Source organism: Cyprinus carpio, chromosome A13 (assembly GCF_018340385.1).
Source record: "Cyprinus carpio isolate SPL01 chromosome A13, ASM1834038v1, whole genome shotgun sequence".
NCBI classification, from domain to species: domain Eukaryota; kingdom Metazoa; phylum Chordata; class Actinopteri; order Cypriniformes; family Cyprinidae; genus Cyprinus; species Cyprinus carpio.
The window spans coordinates 27746105-27764430 of NC_056584.1; the positions used below are offsets into that span (position 1 = coordinate 27746105).

The 18326-nt window shown below is 32.2% G+C and overlaps 2 protein-coding genes and 1 long non-coding RNA gene across 3 annotated transcripts in view; all 3 read right to left on the reverse strand.

Annotated features, from left to right (window-relative positions):
• LOC109074198 (kinase non-catalytic C-lobe domain-containing protein 1) overlaps positions 1-18326 on the reverse strand; it is a 182638-nt gene that overhangs the window by 29792 nt on the left and 134520 nt on the right.
• Positions 718-3313, reverse strand: LOC122147297. Its single transcript, XR_006161569.1, has 3 exons — positions 3258-3313; positions 1891-2005; positions 718-789 (listed from the first exon to the last, which is right to left on the reverse strand). It is a non-coding gene; the product is annotated as an uncharacterized LOC122147297 (long non-coding RNA).
• LOC122147328 (kinase non-catalytic C-lobe domain-containing protein 1-like) lies at positions 3343-16934 on the reverse strand (the record flags this gene model as incomplete). The annotated part of the gene is made up of 6 exons (XM_042769629.1): positions 16534-16934; positions 11485-11683; positions 8758-8816; positions 6316-6462; positions 4558-4675; positions 3343-3851 (listed from the first exon to the last, which is right to left on the reverse strand). Coding segments are annotated over exons 1-6 (1143 nt in total), but the record flags the coding sequence as incomplete, so codon positions are not given.

The following is an 18326-nucleotide window of genomic DNA, read 5'->3' on the forward strand; positions in this document are numbered from 1 at the left end:
TCAACAGATCGCTAGATACCGATAGATAGATAGATAGATAGATAGATAGATAGATGATAGAGTTTTAAACATTATATCAAAATTCTGCAAACAGTATATTATACATGACAAAATTGATTTTTATGTTTTTTTAGAAATATAATACTCTACATAATCTATCCTATGCTTTAGAGTGAAAGAGTGAAATATGGGACACCCCGTGTAAGCATGTAGTTTTAAATGGGAATGACTCCCTCCTGAATCCCATACCTTTTTCGCCATTTCAATAGATGGTCTTTCGATTGGAGTTCTTTTGGCCATCTCAAGCAGAAGCCTCTTGAGTTTTCTCGGCATGGCCAGTTTTTGATTGGGAGACAAATTAAACTTGGCTGTAGCCCAGACGACAGCTGCTACCCCATACACACACGCCTACAGATGAGCAAAACACACTGTAAATCACATTCATTCAAACAGACCCACACTGTGTCACTAGACAGCGACAAACCCTTTTCTGTCAAATTCCATGTTCTTGAAACTCAGGAGCCAGAAAAAATGCATCACAGGAGGAGTGAGACGGACAAAAATGAACAGAATTAATGAACTAATTACTATTATAATAATTGCATTCACTGGAGAGTGTTGTTCTAAAGTGTAAAGCTCATTCTGATTTAATATTGACTCTTCATTGATGGAAATGAGAGTTGTGATGGTAATGAGAATGTTCTGTAGTTCTCGTACCTGAGTTTTTAGGTCTCAGAAACAGCATCTCTCCTTCACAGCCCACATACACAGAGTCCAGACACAGGTAGTCTAATGTAATACAGCACAGTTATTTTTCTCCAACAGGAGCCACGGATCACAGAGGTCATGTAAACGTGGAGCAAAACAGTTGCTAAAAAATACTGGTATTAGTTTGTGTTAAATGGAGATGGTTGGTAGCACTCTCTATCAATCTGAACGTGGGTACTTGGTAAATAACAGACATTTTCTGATTCAACATTAAAGTTTTTTGGTTAAAATTTATATAAGTCAAAAAATCAGCATATTAGAATGATTTCTATATGGAACAATTCAGCTATGAACACAGCAATAAATTACATTTTTAACAGGGTATTCACCCAGAAAACAGCTATTTTAAATTTCTAATACTATCCCACAATTTTTACTGTATTTTTTTCCCAAGTTAAATGCAGCCTTGGTGAGCAGAAGAAATTTATTTAAAAAATCTTAATTATTCCAAACTTTTGACTGGTAGTGTATGCATTAATTAATTGTTTTGTATACTAGTTTCACAATTTTATTATTACTATTTCATTTTTGATCATGTTTCTAAGTCTTTCGATGTTCACTTTACTCCTTTAGTATGACAAATTAATTTTTAAAACTACAAATATTCTATCAGGTCCCTGAATTAAAATCAGCTGAAACAATGCATGCATAAACAAAAAAAAACAAAAAAAACAAAAAATTATAGAAAAGATTTTTAAATAGAGTTGCAGAGAGGCGGAAACCTTCTGGTAAAACATTCCAGAATTCTTCGACTTTTTTTTTTTTTTTTATTTTTAATTTTGGGGAATTTCTGGGAGGAAAATTGCAACCCTGCTTTTAAATGAAATATCATCAGCTCCCAAACAGTTGCCGGTCCCCATTGACTCCCATATTATGGATAAACAAATACAATTAATGGAAGTCAATGGCTACCGGCAACTGTTTGGTTAACAACATTCTTCAAAACATCTTCTTTAATGTTTCACAGAAGAAAGGAATTCATATAGGTTTGGAACAACATAAGTGTGTGAATAAATGACAGAATTTTCATTTTTGGGTGAACTGTCCCATCAGTGTAACGTTACTATGGACATAATAGCTAAATAAAGACAAAGCAAAGTATCTTTGATGTGCACGACTGACCTGGGAGGTCGATGTAGGTCTGTAGCGTGGAGAGACACATGTAGCATAAAGCCCAGAGCTCACTGACTGAGAACGGCTGAGCAGAGAGCGAGAGAAGCTCTCGCAAAGAGATCCACTGAGAAAAAGACACAAAATATACGTTATTCATTTTACATCAACATAAGTGCTTCATTTAGTTCTGCGTTTAAGGCAGGACACTACAATATACAATTAAAAACACAAATTTTCACCATGTTTGAGGAATGAAATGTTAAATATTAATCAGGCGAACGTTATATGAACAAATCCCTCAGTAAAATCCTTCAGAATATAGATAGGAATAAACCTGTAAAGTCTGGTGTGTGTACGTGTTACTGGAGTGGAGAAAAAACTTACAGCATTTAAAGATACATAATAAAACTGAAATCTACAGATGCAACAAGGATATAAAGTGCAATAAAATAAACATTTAAATATGTATGTTGAATGTTTTCTTTCATTAGTCTGGAAAGATATGGAAGAGTATTGTAAAAAAATAAAGTATAGAATAAAAAAAAAAGTAATTGCAACTTTTTATGCTCTGTGACAATCTTCTGACTTTTTTTCTCGGATTTCGGAGTTTAGATCTTGCAAAGTCTGTTTTTTTAGTTACCATCAGGGAATCATTTTTTTTCTCACAATTTCTTCTCAGAATTCTTACTTTATATCTCACAATTATAAGTCTTTTGTACCCAATTATGTGTTATATCTCACTCATTTTGACTTATTTTCTCATAATTGGAGTTTGTATCTCACAATTGAGACTTTTTCGTTCTCAGAAATGCGAGAAAAAAATCAAATGTGAGGAATAAACTCAGAATTGCAAGAAAAAAAAAATCTAATTGTGAGAAATGAACTCAGAATTGCAAGGAAAAATCTAATTGTGAGAAAAAAAGTCTCAGAATTGAAAAAAATTAACATTTGATGAAATAAACTCAGAAATTGCAAAAAAAAATCAACATTGTGATAAATAAATTTAGAATTGAAAAAAAAAAAAATCGAATTTTGAGATGTAACTCAGAAATGCATGAAAAAAACTAATAAAAGTGAGAAATAACTTCAGAATTGCATGTTTACAAAAACTAAAAAGTGAGTAAATTGCATGCAAAATTCTGATAAAAAAGTAAAAACTGTGAGATATAAATTTAAAATTGTGAGATAAAAAGTCCCAATTACCTTTTTTTTTATTGCATGACGTAAATTAGGCTCAATTCACAGAAGACATGTTATGGAAGTGAAATAGCCCAAAATTTAAAAACTGCATGAAAAAACAATGGCTTTAACTGAAGTGTCTCGCCTTTAATGAACAAAAAAATCATATTTGGATTTTTTTGCGTCAACAAACGCACCTGATTCTGAGATTCCTCATTCAGGCACAAACACAGTTTTCTGGTGACGAGGTTGGGAGCTAGTTTCTCCGTCTTCGGATGACGCGGGGCTTCGAGCACCTGCAGCTTCAGTCTGATCACCCGCAGCTTCAGTCTGATCCGTCTCGCATGCGTCGGGTTCTTCCTCTCCCTCCGAGTCTGAATCCCTGGGTTTGGGCCGCCGCAGGCTCCCGCTCCAGCTCTCCTTCTCCGTGATCTCGGACAGGTCGGCCATCATCATGCTGATGGGTGCGTGGGACGGAGGACAGAGCGCCGGAGGGTTGTTGGAGTCCGGGACGGAGCAGGAGCGGTTCAGGGCTCTCCTGGCTCTCCCGGGCCTCCTCTCCTGACTCCTCCTGTGCACCGGAGAACTGTTCTGAGACCTGCTGTCCGGCGAAAGCTCGGCCGAACCTCCGGACCAGACCAGACCTCTGCGCCTCAGCAGCAGCTCCTCACCGTCGTATGAATCAGAGGAGTAGTTTCTCATCATGGTCCGATCGCCGGCGGGATGCTCCATGGAGTTCGATCTCGAGGCTTTGAGATCCAGAAACTGGAAACGGGATTTCTCCCATCCATCTGTGAACAGACAGAAAGAGTTGACCCGAGCCAAGATACTAGATCAGTGATTCACAAAATCAAGTTCGAGCCAAGTTCAAGCTAACATACTTGATATTTTAAGTTTATATTTTAATAATTTAACAAAAAATGTGCACTTTCATGGTTCTCATGTCAGGTCACATGACATGCAGGTAAAACAAATAAAATATTTTTTGTATTACTTTATATCATTTATTAGTCTCTGATGTCAAAACAATGGTCACATTATATGCAAGTAAACTAATTAAATATTTTAAAAAAAAAAATATTATTCTCTGATGTCAGTTAATAGTCACATTGACATGAAGGTTAATAATAAAATATTCATATTATTATTTTTCTATTTTATTTTTAATTTATTATTCTCTGACATCAGTTAATGGTCACATCAGGCTGGTAAACATTTTTTTTTTTTATTATTACATTATTTATTATTATTCTTTGATGTCAGTTAATACTCAAATGACATGCAGGTAAAACAAATAAAATAATTGTATTATTTATTAATTTTTTTAGCATTTAATTTGAATTGTTAAAAATTGTTTAAGACACTTTTACAATTATTATTATTATTTGTTTTTTTTTTGTGGACATTTTTGGATTTAATTATCAGCTCACAAAACCCTTGTAATTCCCTCACAATGCATCAGATGTGCTGCATTACGAGACAGCTGTGAACTCACACCTTGCAGAGCAGCGACGGACTCGATGGACAGGACTCTTCGGCCGATCGCAGAGAGTTTCCGGCAGATGACCGCAGGCGAGACGTCACCGAGTACAGCCTCCGCCTGAGAGACAATATCCTGAAGAGAGAGACGATATTACTCACACATATCATTAAACAACAGAGAGAAATCTGCCTCTTTATTACGTCAAATCACCCTTAACGATTCATATTGTACATTTTAATTACTGAATTCTCCACAAAAGTCCTGGAGGTTCAGAAGTGAGTCAACTTTGCGGTTTAGTGTCAGTAAATGTTCTTACAGTATGTTTTCATCAAGTTCTCACCTCAAAAGATCAAGGACTAATTTGATGAATCATGATATGTAAATACTCTGATATGTGAAATATGAAAAAAAAAAAATTCACTACAGTTTGTGAGAGAGCGTGGTACTTTTTTATTATTTATTTTTATTATATATTGGAATTAGATTTGAATTACTTTATTAAAGTTTCAGTTTTTTGTTGTGTTTTTTGCTCTCTCTCTCGCTCTCTCCTCTATTATATTCCATTTAGTTATTCAATGAGTTATATATATATATTTAAACATTTTAAACATCATAATATCATTATTATTATTTTATTACATTTAGTTTTTAAATAATATATATATATTTTTACCTTACAGTCTATGTCTAGTAACGTTTTAATGTTTTAGCTTTAGTTAACTAATAATAACTGTGCTGCAAGTTTTTTTGTTTTTTTATTGAAAAAACCAAATTAATTAAATCATACAAAGTAATAAAAAATAAAACAAAAATAAAAAATAATAATTTTAAAATAAATAATTTAAAATAATATATGTAATAATATACAATAACATAAAAGAAAATAAAAGAAAAATAAAAACAACTTACTAAAAACCATGCAATATATTATTTGTTTACCTGCATGTCATGCAAACGTGAGCAAACTTGCTGTTAAATTATTATCTTAAGTATTAACTTTAAGTATCGGGGTGACAGAAAAAGTTTGGGAATCACTGCTGTAGAGACACAGGAAACAAAGCAAATCGATTAGACAGATATTTTATTTTTCCTGGAGGGATATTGAGAATCAAGCTGCACTAGTCTTGAATAACCACTAGGTGGACACTTCAATTTAATGGACAGATTTGAGAAACATTGCTAATGCACTCAGAGGTAAGTGTGAGCAGTCACTCTCAAATCACACAGGAGAACACGATCGCCAGGATTTGTTCTCATCAGAATAAGACATAATATAATTCACATATCATTAAACAAAGATGAAAATCTGCTTCTTTATTAAATCAAATCATCCTTAAAAAGTTCATGTTGAGTTATTGAAATCTCCACAGAAAGTCATGGAACTTCAGAATGAGTCTGTTTTCATCAAGCCTCTTATCAGGGTTATTATAGTAAACAAACTAAAACCATAAAATAAATAAAATAAAATAAAAACGTTGTTACTTGAAAAAAAAATAGACATTAACTAAATGTATATATATAAATATATATACACACACAAAAAAAAAAAAAAAAAAAAAAAAAAACATTTTTTTACTTGAAATAAAATAGACAATAACTGAAATAAAATAAAATAAAATATATAAAAAAGCTTAAACTTATTTTATTTCACCTACTTGCCAAAGCAACATTACTATTTTCATTTAGTTTAACTTAATGCAAATATAAAATGTATGTAAATTGTTATGTTATATTAACAATATGAAGTATTAATAATATTGACTGTGCTGAACCTGGAGTCGCGGTCGATCCTCGGGTTTCTCTCGCTGCATCTGCTTCAGCAAACACCTGCTCTCTTCACTCAACTCCACCTGCAGCTCCGCCTCCGACACGGAATCCAGCGCCGCCCACAGGGTGGAGCCTAACGAGAACATGTGACCCTGAGAGAGAGAGAAACAAAGGCTATTTTTCTTCTGTAGTCCGAAAAAAATTAAAAAGTCACCCTAAAACTGAAATATTAAATGAGCGAAATAATGCAATGCACATGAAATTAAACATTAAGTATATGATGTATAGAATTAAAATGACAAAGTTACTTAAATTATGTAATGAAGATGCAAATAAATAAATAAAATTATGCTAAAAAAGTTATACATATGAATTATAATTTTACGTATAAAATTAAAAATTATAACTTTATTAAAATTAAATGACAAAATGATTCAAATGACAATGAACATGCAAAAACATTAAAATTATACTATAAACATGCAATAAATAAAAAAATAATATATAAAATGTATATGAAAATATAAAATTAACGTTTCAAAACTATGTAATGAACATGCAAACAATATTATTAAAATTATGTTATGAACATCAAAAGAAAAAAAGACTACCTTCATCTTAAAAAAAATTATAAACGAAGTATAAAATATTATGTAATTAACATAATTACACAACAAAATAAAAATATATTAAAGTATAACAATTAATAATACAATTAAAATGGGAAAATTATGAAAATTATGTAATCGACATACTAAAAACTATTATTTTCTGATTATGCAAATACAAATATTATTAAAATTATGTTACGAACATGCAAAAATAAAAAAAATTCGATCAGATGATATTTTCTTCTCATGTATCAGTTGTTTTATTGGTCAGCATCCAGCCGTCTGCACTATCCATCAAAGCTGAAGTAAATAAATCAGCCTTTTTTCATCAAAACAAGATCAGAAATGTGGCAAATACCCAATAAAAAAAAACATGATTTCATATACCACACTAAAACACACACCATAACAACAACATCACAAAAAACACCCTAAACTTTTTTTAAAATAAAAAGCTGTTCCTTCTCCCTGAAAGAAACATTACGTAAGATCTCTCATCCAACAAAGAAACAACAAGCCTCCTCCAGTTATTCTGGCTCGTGATTCTTACACGTTTGATGTTTAGAACAGTACAGTGTTATGGATTATAACCACATATAATATTGAAGCCAGTGGGTTGTTTGCATATGATATTATGGCATGAATATCTTTATGCTAGTGTGTAATTAGCTGGAAGTTGAATGTTTTGGCTCACAGATCACAGTTCCTCCGGGCTCTCGAATCATATAATATCATGTCTGTGTGTTCACGGCTCATCACATTCATCAGCATCTTTCACACACCTATTATAGATATATTATGATCTATAATATTCCTAAAAATACATCACTTTAATTTTATTTACATTTTTAGTAATTGTGTTGTATTTTGTCAGTTTTAATAGTTATTTTTTGATAGTTTTTATACACATTTTTATTTCAGTGATTTTAGAACATCATGTTAAAATAAATAAGAAATTAGATGAAATAAAGTTTATTAAGTTTTTAAGTTTGGTGTCTAATGCAATAAACATGACAAGAATGAAATACATGACAAGCAATTTATATAGATCGATATATATATATATTATATATATATATATATATATATATTTAATTATATCACTGAGATACTATTATAGTTTCCTTTAATATTTTGAATTGTATTTTTTATTTTGTTATATTTCCCATGTTTATTTTATTTTAAGTTTAAGTTAATTAATTAATTTTTAATTTATTAATTAATTAATATTACGTATGTTTTTAAACAGGTAACAGAATTAATTTTTTTTTTCATGGTATTAGTTTTTGTTATCTATAATAATCTTTGTTTCTAATGCAATTATATATCGCACTTGGCATCATTAAGATACTATTATAGTTTATTTTAATATTTTGAATTATTTTTTTATTTTTGTATTTTCTGTTTAACTTTAATTTTTCTTAAAGTTTTAGCAATTTTGTTGTTTTGTCATTACTATTTTTTTTGTCTATAAAGTTTTTTTATAATTTTTTATTTAATTTTATTTTAGCATTATGTTAAACCAAGTGAAAATGGGATTAAAGATAATTTTAAATACTTTTAAATTTAAATAAAAATATTTTATTTTTATTTTTAAATACATTTTATTTTCACTTTATTTTTAAATACATTATTTTTTATTTCATTTCAACAATTATTTTACATGTATTTCAAGTAACAAAAATGTTTATTTTTGTTTTTATTTAATATAACAACCTTGGTGTTTTTTATATGCCTTCTGTGTTGGTCTTTCAGGATAAGTTATCACTACGACCATATATTTGTAACGCATGTTTATTACAAGTTCAAGCAGCTGCTGGATTCATGCTTTCTCACCTCAAATGTGCTTCCAGTCTTATCAAACTCTGGGGGAACAAAACAGCCGTCAGGATCATCTGAGAACAAGGACAAAACAAGAAAAATCAACTAGATTCTTACACTTTCACAAACACAGTCGAATCTGAGCGATGCATCTCCATGCAAAAGCCACCTATAAAAACTCATGAGAGCTAGAAGACACACAAACTGATAATACATGAATGAATGCAAATGCACAGATGCATGTACTCTAATAATAGTTCTCTCGGAAAGACACAAAAGCGCAGAACGATCAAACGCTCTGGCGCTGATGTTTAATTACATTGCTTTCTCTCTGTGAATAAGTAAGTGAGTCCTAGTCTAACTAGGCCACGCTGAGGATTCACATTCTCCTCCAGACGCTTCTGCAGAGCTCGGCGGCTGAAATAGGCCAGGCTTTCTCCTCTGGAGTATGTCAGATCCTCCAGAATCTCCTCAGGGTTACGCCACCGGTATATTTAGACAGCATGCGGAGCGGCCTTTGAGAAATGGGTTAGAGGATGAAACCATTGGTTGCTTTTATATAGTTCTCAGTCATATCTTCACCTGTGAGCCCTGAAGCAGATCTAGATCTTTTTTCTTGATGGTTTTGGACTTACATTAGTGATTTCACAGGCTTAGAGAAGTGGTACACTGGAAAACATACAGTGACAATGTTTCACGTATTACAGGATGGCGCATTTGTTGAACAACCAGGGCTTATAATTAACACTCACCAAGCGTCAAATGTGAGTAAAAATCAGCACTGGCGAGTAGCTAAATGAAACGCTGTTGGCCAGTGGCTTTTTTATAACAATGCCTCAGAACACAATATGGTTTACCGCACTGATCAAATCACAAAGACTGCACTGTATTATAGAAAACTGTAATCTGACGCACCATGATGTTTTCACGTGAGTTTGTAATGAGAAGCATTTATAAATCTGAACAAAAGAGAAAGATATAAATAGAAACGTTTCCCTGCAGTTTTCTGCAAAAATAAAAGCTCTATGGTTTAACAAAAAAACAAAAAACAAAAACAAAAACCATAAATATGAGTATTTTAATTTTACTCTTGTTATATAAAACAATAATAATATCATTGTTAGATGGATTTTGCATAAATTATGTTTAAATATATCATTTAATTGTAAAAATATTAAATTATTGCAAAAATTAAATAAGAAGCTACTTTTTTAAATAAGAAAATAAAACCGCCAGTAGGTGGCAGCTGGTGACTGTCTTAGTAACTGAGTTGAATCCTTAAATCAGCTGGTTTGTTTAAAAAGCTATGATTCATTTAACTTCACAAACGCTGTAGTTATAGCCTGATTGAATCATTTACTGCTCCTTGTAACGCTGAGGAACAAAACACTGTGTTGCTCGGAGATGCAGCACTTCTGCTGTTAGTTCCACTTTCCTTTTGATGGAGCAAAACAGAATTTTGTGTCTGAAAGTTACTCAGTAACATGTTGTTTATTGTACATTTGCAATAGTGCAGATAATCACAAAAAAAAGACCCATACCATAGCCATAATATAAAAACAACACAACAAACATAACTTAAAAAACCAGAAACTAATTTTTATTTTTTTTTAAATCATTTTGATGACATTTCTGCCCCACTATGTGTGACTGTAGTGAGACGGGAGAGAACGCTCAAAAACTTCAGAACATATAATTTAGCGGAACATTAACACTCTGTAAAGTAATTATGCGTGAACTAGAGGTTGACCGATGTATCGGTTTTGCCGATTAATCGGCACCGATAATTGATTGCTGTCGGCTATCGGAAAAAATCCATGCCAATAGTTTTCCGGATTGTGTCCATTGCTGAAATGGAAGATAAGCTCCCATTCCACACTACAATAGCGAGAGTGACCTCTAGAGGCAGAATCACTGAAGCCTTTGGCTGTTTATCGACGCGGCGCTGCACTTTTTGCCCAGTGAGTGATGCGACTTGCCATATTTTGTTATTTTAATTATGTAAGTGTGAGAGTATACATATAATATCCATATGTATATAATTTCAAGGCTATTGCCTTTGTGCAGAGATTTAAATATGGCAAACTAGTTGGAGTGTGTTAATTTCTACATCTACTAATATTTTTATTTATTTATTTTGAAGTTGCTTCTGTTAACATTAGTTAATGTACTTAAATGTCAATATATGATTAATATTTAATAATATTGTTATTCATGTACAGAGTATGGTTTAGTATTGGTTTTTTTATTCATAAAGCACTATTTCAGTTTTCGTTCAATTATTTGTAAAAATATCGGTTGATTAATCGGTATCGAGTATCGGTAAAAATCCACTATCGGTTGACCTCTAGCATGAACATATGAGAATTTATCATTCTAAATATGCGCTATTTTGGGCTAAAGGCTTAATGGAGCTGTTTAAAGTAGCTATGTGATCAAACTAATTGGCGCAGATGCAATTCAATAAATAATTATATATATCAGTTAATGCTTTTTACACTCGTGGGAGGGTGTAGTATCTGTTAATCATTATGCAAACGAATGCATCCATTATCTTTACAATGGCACAGCGTGTCACACATGTGAGGTGCACATGAAAAATCACACTTATGAAGAAGACAGAGCGCTCTCGGTTTCAAAAGAACATGTCTGTCAAAACCGTCCATTAGAGATATGCATTTAAACCAATGTTTTGCAACTAAAGGCTGAGTGTTAGTTTGACTCATGCAGCTGGTGACTCACCGTTGAGCTGCTCCATGAAGCACACATTACCGTGAGTGTTGAAGGCCAGCGTGTCGGGCGTAACGCAGAGAGTGTGAAAGAGCGGAGAGAGGCCAATGCTCTGGAGAGAACAAACACACTCCACACACACCGCCCACAACTCCTGCTCCGACAGCCCACCTTCCCGCAGACACAGAATATCAGCCAGAGACACGTTCTCCTGAGGATGAGAGCACATACCGAGAGATCAGACTCATGCATGCACAAATGCACACATGTATGGGTTCAAACGTCTTTGAAACTATTGAAAACTATTGAAAACAATTTATTTTTGCATTTATCTAGTTTAATGCAAAAAGAAAAAGAAAAGCACTAATTATTTTAACAGCATAACAGCAAAAGTCAAATGCAAGTGAACACACACCCACACACATCAGCAGTCAAAAGTTCTGAATAATTATGATTTGTTAATGTTTTGGAGAGTATCTTCTGCTCATCATTTGCATTTATTTGATTAAAAAATACGGTAAAAAATGGTAAAATGTTGCTACAATTTAAAATAACTTTTTATGTGAATATACTGTAAAATGTATTTCTGTGATCATATCTGAATCTCCAGTCTTCAGTGTCACATGATCTTCAGAAATCATTCTAATATGCTGATTTGCTGCTCAAGAAACATTTCTGATTATTATCAATGTTGAAAACATTCATATTTTTGTGGAAACTGATACATTTTATTTTTCAGGATTCACAGATGAATAGAAAGTTCAAAAGAACAGCATTTATTTGAAATAGAAATCTTTTGTCACATTATAAATGTCTTTCCTGTCACTTTTGATCAGTTTAATGCACCCTTGATTAATAAAATATATTACAAAAAAATCTTACTTGCACTAAACTTTTGAAAAGTATGGTATCATGGTTTCCACAAAAATATGGAGCAGCAAAACAGGATTATTATATTCAACTAAAAATAAAATTGAACCCAAAAATTCACACTATATATATAAAAAAAAAAAAATTTGTACTTGATATGTAATATAACACATTTTGTAGCAACATTTTCTTATTTAAATAAGAACATTTAAATAACCGATGTACTAAAAAATTAAAACAAAAATTTTATTATGTGTGTGTGTGTGTATATATATATATATATATATATATATATATATATATATATATATATATATATAATATATATATATATATCTATATACATTATATTGTAAGGGGTTAACCCGATGTGTTTTTAGTAGCAGATGCCGATACCGATTATTACAGATCAAGTAGACAGCTAACCGATATTTTGAACTGATATATATGTCTGGTGTAAAAATTAAAAGTAATGTCAAAATTAAGAATATCAAGGGCTCTGACAAAAACTTTCGTTAAATGCTTTTGAATTATTTTATCAGCAAATCGGTTTTGTAAATGACAGATACTGATTAGCTGATAAAAAAGCTTAATATTGGCGCCGATAATCGGTCGATGCCTAATATATATATTACAATTATAGTTATATTATAGTAAAATAACACTGCATCACTGTTTCATCAACTGTGTTGATGTTTCAGCATATTAGAATGATTTCTGAAGACCATGTGACACTGAAGTCGTGGCCTAGTGGTTAGAGAGTTTGACTCCTAACGCTAAGGTTGTGGGTTCGAGTCTCGGGCCGGCAATACCACGACTGAGTGTCCTTGAGCAGGCACCGAACCCCAACTGCTCCCCGGGCGCCGCAGCATAAATGATACACACTGCTCCAGGTGTGTGTTCACGGTGTGTGTGTGCACTGTGGATGGGTTAAATACAGAGCACCAATTCTGAGTATGGGTCACCAAACTTGGCTGTATGTCACGTCACGTCACTGAAGACTGGAGTAATGACGCTGAAAATTTAGCTTTGATTACAGCAATAAATTGTATTTTACAGTATATTCACATAGTTATGTAAATAACTATGTTACCATGTTATTAGTTATGTAAATTGTAATAACATTTCACAATTTTTACTGTGTTTGATCAAATAAATGCAGCCTTGGTGAGCAGAAGAGACTTCTTTCAAAAACATTAAATCATCTATATCTATATACACATACAGTACAAAACTCCATCGTCTCCATAGCGACCTATTAACTTTTGTGGAATATTCCACAGATTACAAAGCACAGATTGTAATAAGTTCCACTATGATGTCAGCAGAATCTGTACATAATTGTGCTCCAATTCCTAAACTCATTTCCATGGGGGAACGTGTGTTGGCAGATATGTTGAAGGACAGCTGTGCGTTTACTGTATGATTTCATCTCAAGACGGTTTTAAATACATTTCACACACCTGAAGAAAGCGACTCACTGACTGATGCTGGACATTGTATGCAGTTATAATATGTTTGCAACCCAAATCCATGCATACTCATTTTCCTGTATAAGGAAATAATCAAATCATGACTGATAACAGAGGCAGCTTCACGATGGAGTCATAAGCAGACTACTGCAGATGATCTTTGAAGGACTTTTGCGCTGCTGCATAATCGCAATTAATAAATAGCAAATGAATATTGCTGCTTCCGAAGGATCTGATTCAGATCCAAAAAACAAGCCATCTCAGTGATGATGTCATAGTTCGTATAAAAGAATCCCCTAGAGCTGGTTTAACAAATGTCTTTTGTGCCTCTTTTAAATGTTTAAATGGAAACGGCTCACTTGGATTTTCCGTTGCTTCCTAATGAATATCCAAATATCCAGGAGCTTTCAAACTGAGGAAATATTTACAGGAAAAATTTGTTTACAGAAAAAGTTTAAATATAAACAAATAATACAAAATACTTAATAAAAAATAAATAATCAAAGTTAGAGGGAAAAAAAAAAATAATAAAAAAAAAAAAATAATAAAAAAAAAAAAAATAAAAAAAATAAAAATAAATAAATAAACAGAGTACTATAACAGTGAGTATAAAAATAACATGTAATAAAGTAACTGAATAGAAACGAAATATTTTCCAAATAATAGTATACATTAAATAGTAATTTTAAATATTAATTTTGACAGAATAAATGGGGTCTTTTGTACAAGTAATACAGATGCTTTTTAAAATATTTTAAAATGAGATAAAATAAAATTAAAAATAATTAAAATATTAGATCAAAATAAACCATTGGATAAATTGGATAAATAAAAAAATACAAATAATAAAATAAAGCAAATAAATAAATTAAACAAACAAATAAATAACCAATAAACACAAATTAGATAAAAAAATACTAAATAAAAAAAAATATATATTTAAATATATTTAAAGAAACAAACAAATTGCTAAAAAAATATTTCAAAACATATTTAATATATTATTTTTTTACAGTATACATTGGAGATTTTTATACAAGTAACTGCAGAGATGACTTTCAAACATTTGATTAAAGTAAATAAGTAACTTAACAGAAACTAAATATCTTCTAAATATCATTTTAGACGGGTTGATCGAATTACAGAACTAAATATTTGTCTAAATATCATTTAGACGGGGGATGTTTTTAGCGTACAAGCCACGGTTAAAAAAATACTAATTCTCAGTATTTCCCTATGGTAATAATGGTTTCATTTTTGCGTTATAATTCATACGGTTTACTGTGAACTCATTGTGCAACAGGGCCAAGAGAGTTGAAAGTCGAGTATGATGCTGTAAAATTTGTTGCCACCATATTCCTTATATGCAACTTGTATAATACACACTCCCACACCAGTGCCATGTGTACCTGACACCACTCACACTCCTTCGTTTTTCACACAAAGGGCCAAAAAACCTTTCTCTGTGCTGCACATAGGCTTGACCCAGTTTCTCTTATCCCTTTACAGTATTTACTGTATTTACAGTACAGAGGCACAGAAATCACACACTGCAGCTTTAAGTGTAATAATGTCACGTCTATATTGCAATGCTGGCTCTTAGCTTCCCAGCATGCACTGCAGTATGAATAAATGATACGGTTGCACTGTTTTTGTTGTCACTTTTAGTTACTGCAACACAACAGACTAACACATGACTACACTCTCAGAGAAAAGAGCATGTTTATTCACCAGTAGCTCAAGATCTCATCACTGGAGCTGAACAATAATGCGTTTATAGTGCATAAAGTTGACGTCTCATGCAGCTGTACGGGCTCAAACCCGTAAATAGACGATCTCCCGTGAGAACAGAGCGTCTCTCCTTAACCTCCCTACAATCTCACACACACACCGGCCTACATAAGTTTGTCCCTGAACCTCACAGGTCTGAATTACAGCACAATCACGTCATGAGAACCTGTGTTTATAAGTGGGTCACCATGAGAAGTCATCTTCAGTGGCATCTCGGGAAAATTCTAACATGTTTGTTCCTCGCTGAAACATTGACTATTTCTAATTTTTACATAAAATATATATCGATTTTAAACAAAATCGCAACATATTCAAACCAAAATCTTTTCACTGAAAGTACTGTAGTACCACCATACAAAAATAATATAATAACCACGTAACATAAAAAATACAATATACAATAACCAAAGTAAAAAAAAAATAAAATAATAAAAAAAAAATACATGGTATTACCATAGTAACAAGAACAAATGTGTATGTGAAATTTTTTTTAATATTAATGTTTAATATATTATTTAAATATATATTTTATACATTGTATTTTACATATATTTAATAACATATTATTTTTTATATTTATATACGTTCATAATGTAAAAACATATAGTATATTTGAATACCTATTTTGCATATACAGTATAATAATAATAATCGTTAATATATAATATATTATATATAATAATGTTTTTTATATATTATATTTTATTATATAAGTATACGATGATAGTATTATTCAATATATACTGGTACTTTTTGGTCAGTGCTTTAATACTTTATATAGCAGATTTGAATATTTAGGGGATTCATTGATATTATATGATGTTAGTAATATTTAACATTTGTGATATCGCATTTCTACAAGAGAATGTCCTCGTGAGACACTGTCAATCACCTGTCAATCACCTGTCAATCAATCAATCAAACTGACCTCGTCCTCGAGCAGTGGAGGAAGACGCTCAACTTCCCTGCGCTTCTTCTCCTCTTCCTCTTCCTCCTCCTCCTCATCCAGGCCGGCCGCGGCGCTCCCGAACGTCCCCATAACGCGTCCCGATCGATTCTAGAACAGCTGGAGCCTCGGATCCTCTCTCGGTCTCCCGGTAACGCACGCGCGCGCCGCGTCGCGGAGCGTCAAGCCGAAGGACTCCCTCAGATCAGTCACGCGCCAGCGATTCTTCCGCGGATCGATAACCGATGGCAACGGGGGAGTTTACTAACTCTGCTGCCATGGTAACGACGCGATTACTACACGAGCCGCGAGCGTCTGAGAAACCTCCGCCTTCAGTCAGCTGCGCGCAGACGCGACATTATTTTTACGCACTGGTCAGCATGACTCGCACATGCGTCATAACGTGTACCCTTAAAATATCTGACATAATTCGCCTCTGAAGGTCTCTAAAGCCAATAAAACAGCAAAAGAGTGATAAATCCTCACAAAAACGGTCCTGCGTGCTGTCACATTAATAACGGGGCAAGCTGTCACAAGTGTTATATGTATTTAACATTTTAATTATTACATTTTTGCTCCATCTTCATAATTTGGATAATAAATAAGCAAATAAATAAATAGAGATATCGTGGAAGCATGTTTGATATTTGATAAACAATAAAAAAAAAAAAAATTTCTCAATATCAATATACAGCAGGTTCCCAGTTTGATATTTTAGTAATAAAATCAAGCTCACCTGAGAAATATTCACTAGTAAAGAGTGTGACAACTAGCCCCGGTCTTCCCCACACCGGGGTCCTGAAGGTTTACAGTATTCCTGTACCAGCACATCTCGCTTCATTTATAATTATGAGTATTAAAGAATAATGTGAGTACCATTTTCAAAAGAAAAAAAAAAAAGTTGTTTACTAAAACGGGGTAACTAGAGTGATGTGTGTGTGTGCTACTGATATAAAGAGGTAGTAGAGATTCCTATTGTCCCGACCACTCAATAATAAAAAAAAAAAAAAAAAAAAAAAACCACACGTAATAATATTTTCACTCACAATTTGGAGATAAAAACTCAGAATTCTGAGCTTACATCTTGCAATTCTGGCTTTTATTTATTTATTTATTTATTATCAGAATTGCAAGATTAAAAAAGATTGCAATTGTGAGATAAAAATACGCCTTCCATATATTTCAGTTTTTCTACTTTAAAATTGCATATTTTGATTTGTTTCTGCCATTTCTTTGGAATTGTTTGTGAAATTTACTTGCAATTTCTCTGAAATCTTTTTTTTTTTGGTAGTAAAGATTATACATTTATTTACACGACATAAAGTCAAGGTTAAATGGTGTGACACACAGTAGGATTTTTAGAAAGGAAAATTGAAATTAATTAATAAATGACGTAGAATTTACTGCCATTGTGTGAATAAAAAGAAATCATCAAACACATTAAAATTTATATACACAACCACTACATGTTATCAGTTACTATACCCAGCATAGTAAATTCAATAAAGAATTTTATTGTTACAAGAGAATTTTGCATTCAGATTTTTTTTATATTTACACAACCTATGTTTTAAGTTCGTAAAACATAAAGACTCAGGGATATGAACAACAAATGCTGCCTAAACTACAAGTAAACCGAAACCAAACTGGCCCTGGGTTTTCCTAATTATTCATATTATGATAATGTTTGTCAAAATGAAACTGTTATGCATTATTTTAGTATCATTGAGATAATATTATAAAGGCGCAGCACAATACATTCACAACAGTGTTGT